This window comes from Hordeum vulgare, chromosome 5H (assembly GCF_904849725.1).
Source record: "Hordeum vulgare subsp. vulgare chromosome 5H, MorexV3_pseudomolecules_assembly, whole genome shotgun sequence".
Taxonomy (NCBI): Eukaryota; Viridiplantae; Streptophyta; class Magnoliopsida; order Poales; family Poaceae; genus Hordeum; species Hordeum vulgare.
In genome coordinates, this window is record NC_058522.1 from 106,882,532 (window position 1) to 106,885,502 (window position 2,971).

The 2,971-nt window shown below is 44.7% G+C and overlaps 1 protein-coding gene across 1 annotated transcript; it reads left to right on the forward strand.

The window, feature by feature from the left end:
- The first annotated feature begins 721 nt into the window (after positions 1-721).
- On the forward strand, positions 722-1,500 carry LOC123398447. Its single transcript, XM_045092917.1, has 2 exons — positions 722-945; positions 1,040-1,500. Exons 1-2 carry the CDS (start codon positions 883-885, stop codon positions 1,385-1,387), a joined length of 411 nt encoding a protein of 136 aa, XP_044948852.1. The 5' UTR covers positions 722-882; the 3' UTR covers positions 1,388-1,500.
- The last annotated feature ends 1,471 nt before the right edge of the window (positions 1,501-2,971 follow it).

A 2,971-nucleotide genomic window follows, 5' to 3' on the forward strand; every position in this document is an offset into this window, starting at 1 on the left:
CAACTATTCTTGAATTTTTTTGTTATCTATAATTACAGGATGAGCAATATGGGCAGATCTGGTGTGGACTGGAATGCAGAAAACATTGAATGGATAAATCAGTGGAATAATGAAGCTCTACAAAATATAGTGCCTCAGCAACGGTAATTTTACTAATGTTAATTTAATTATGTGCTTATAAAATACAGAATGTGATGTAACTTTACTAATGTTAATTTATTTATGCATAACGTACGATGCAACTACGACAGAAGCGTACTATAATTGGTATCGCATGAGCACGCGTACTAGACTGACGAGTGAACCACCTACGATGCCAACACATCCAACGCATATGGAACAGTTGCAGAGACGGATGGACACATCATCAGCTTACTATCGTGACTCCGCGTAATAATCAACATCTTGCTATTCAGGTCCATCATTTCATGAACAATTCAACCAACGAACAATGATTTTTTTCAGATTGATATTTGCACCCAAGTACAAGCGATGGCGAGGGAAGGAATGTGACCCCAGGGAATTGATCCTAAAGGTAGGTCCTTCTTTAAAAAAAATAGTGAATTCGTCAGCACAAGGTTTACGAGATGCGGTACAGAGAACGACGTTGTCACTGCAGCGTACAACATTCCGGAACCGAGGTCAGCTAGACCGAGTGCAGCGCCGTCGTCGTCCATGCGGTGGGGAGAGGGTCCTAATACTACGCCGACACTTCCACGACATGACTCGTCTCTACCAATACATGGACAGACATCACAGGTAAATGCTCCAGATTTAGGTTCGACGCCCGAACAGACTCATTTCGTGGAGCAGGATGCATATACAGCATATGGCGCACACACTCAAGGATCTCAGCCATATCTGCCCACGCGAGGGATTAGGATGCCCGAGGAGAATCGTTGGGCTGAGACAAGCGAGGGAGCACAAAGCTACAACAGCGGTCAGGTATGTACAATTATAATAAGCAATTACATAACTTCTATTTACACATCTTTTTGCTACACACAGTTTATTTTAAACACAATTTTTCGTGGAGCAGGAAATTAATGATCCATCATGGGGAGATGAACATACCCAGCGTGGCGTACAGAAAGAAATACTCACAGAAACCCATGATACTCAATGCACGCTCCCAGGAATGATAAATGATTTTTTCGGGCAGGACGTTATTGGTCCATCTTATATCAATTCTGAGTCACAGCCATTCACCTACAATTTAGAATCATCATCTCAATATGGATTTCAGACTCCACCACCTATGCATGAGTCGCAGACACAGGAACACGAGGGACAGTACGGTCGTGGTCTTCGTGAACACAGACCCCCTGATCGATTGTCACCCTCCGGTCGTTGGGCAAGGCCAGCTGGTCGTCGTCGCATAGAGTGATTCGTCTATGTATGTGTGCGAACAATTGCATCTCTCTATGTCAGTTTCAAACTTTCAGATGTACGTACAAGACATCTATGTAGTTTCATGAAATAAAAGTTCTCGATATATTTAAAGTTGCTTCCATAAAATAAGATATATAAAATAAGATTCATAAAATAACATACATAAAATAAGATACATTAAGATGTAGAGTTCATAGAAAAACTACATAAAGTCGTCGTCATCCTTCGACGATGCAGAGCTCTCGCCCTTTGACGAAGCGCTACTCCTGGCCTTCGTCGATGATACGCTCTTGGCCTTCGTCGATGATGCACTCTTGGCCTTCGTCGATGATGCACTCTTGGCCTTCGTCGATGACGCGCTCTTGGTACTCGGCATGAAGATATCGTCTTCGTCCTCACTATCGTCAATCCATAAGAAGGGATGTTTTACTCCACCTCCACCGCGTATGTGTTGGCCTTTCTTCTTCCATCTTTCATTCAACCACAGAAGTTCTTTTCGAATCTCCTCATATGTCCTTGCAGGTCACCCCTTCCTAGCTAATGCGTGGGCAACCTCATTCAGTAGCGTGTCACTACTGATGAGTTCGTCCCATGAAACTATTCTATTATCTATCTTGAAATTGCTAGCTAAGCGCAGAAGACACTCGGACATACCACTATGAAAACTACGATCGAAAGGATAATGAGACAAGTGCAATACTTTACAAAGGTGTGTATTATTTTTACAAGTGTACTCCCTCCGTTCCTAAATATAAGTCTTTTTAGATATGTTACTAGATGACTACATAAAAAGCAAAATGACAGAATCTACATTGTAAAATAAGTCCATATACATCCATATGTAGTCTTGTAGTACAAACTCTTAAAAGACTTATATTTAGGAAATCTCCCTCCGTAAAAAAAAACTCCATCCGTTCCTAAATATAAGGCATTTTAGAGATTGTACAATAAACTACATACGGATGTACATAGACATCTTTAGAGTATAGATTCACTCATTTTGCTCCGTATGTAGTCTTCTAGTGAAATACCTAAAAGGTCTTACATTTTGGAACGGAGGAACTACATCCAATACCGCATGCAAGTTAGAGCGGGAAATTTTTGAGCGGGAAGTTAGCGCCGTTTGCCCAGACAGCAGCCTCGTAGTCAGCGAAATCAACGTCCCCACACACTCACTGCCCGAGCAGCGCGGAGATTCCGCCGACCGCCGGAGGTGGTGGCGGCAGGGCCCACCCAGTCACTACCTGTTACGGACCGGCGTGGCGGGAACGGGGTCCGCAGCCGGCCGCCTCGGCTGGTGGCGGCTGGCCCCAGCCGCCTCGGGCGGTGGCGGCAGGACCCACAGCCGCCTCGGGCGGTGGCGGCAGGTGCCACGTGCCGCCTAGCGCGCCTGCCGCCACCCGGGGAGCTGATCCTTTCCCTCTTTAGCATTCGTAGGTGGTCTTTTCTGGCATTCACGTTTAAGAGGGATCCTTTTGGACAAAAATTCAACAACGTGCTACCTATAATACACTTGATGGTTCACCGTCACCATCACAACCACTAGCCGCAAAAGCCAAAAAAGCAACTCGACTACAAT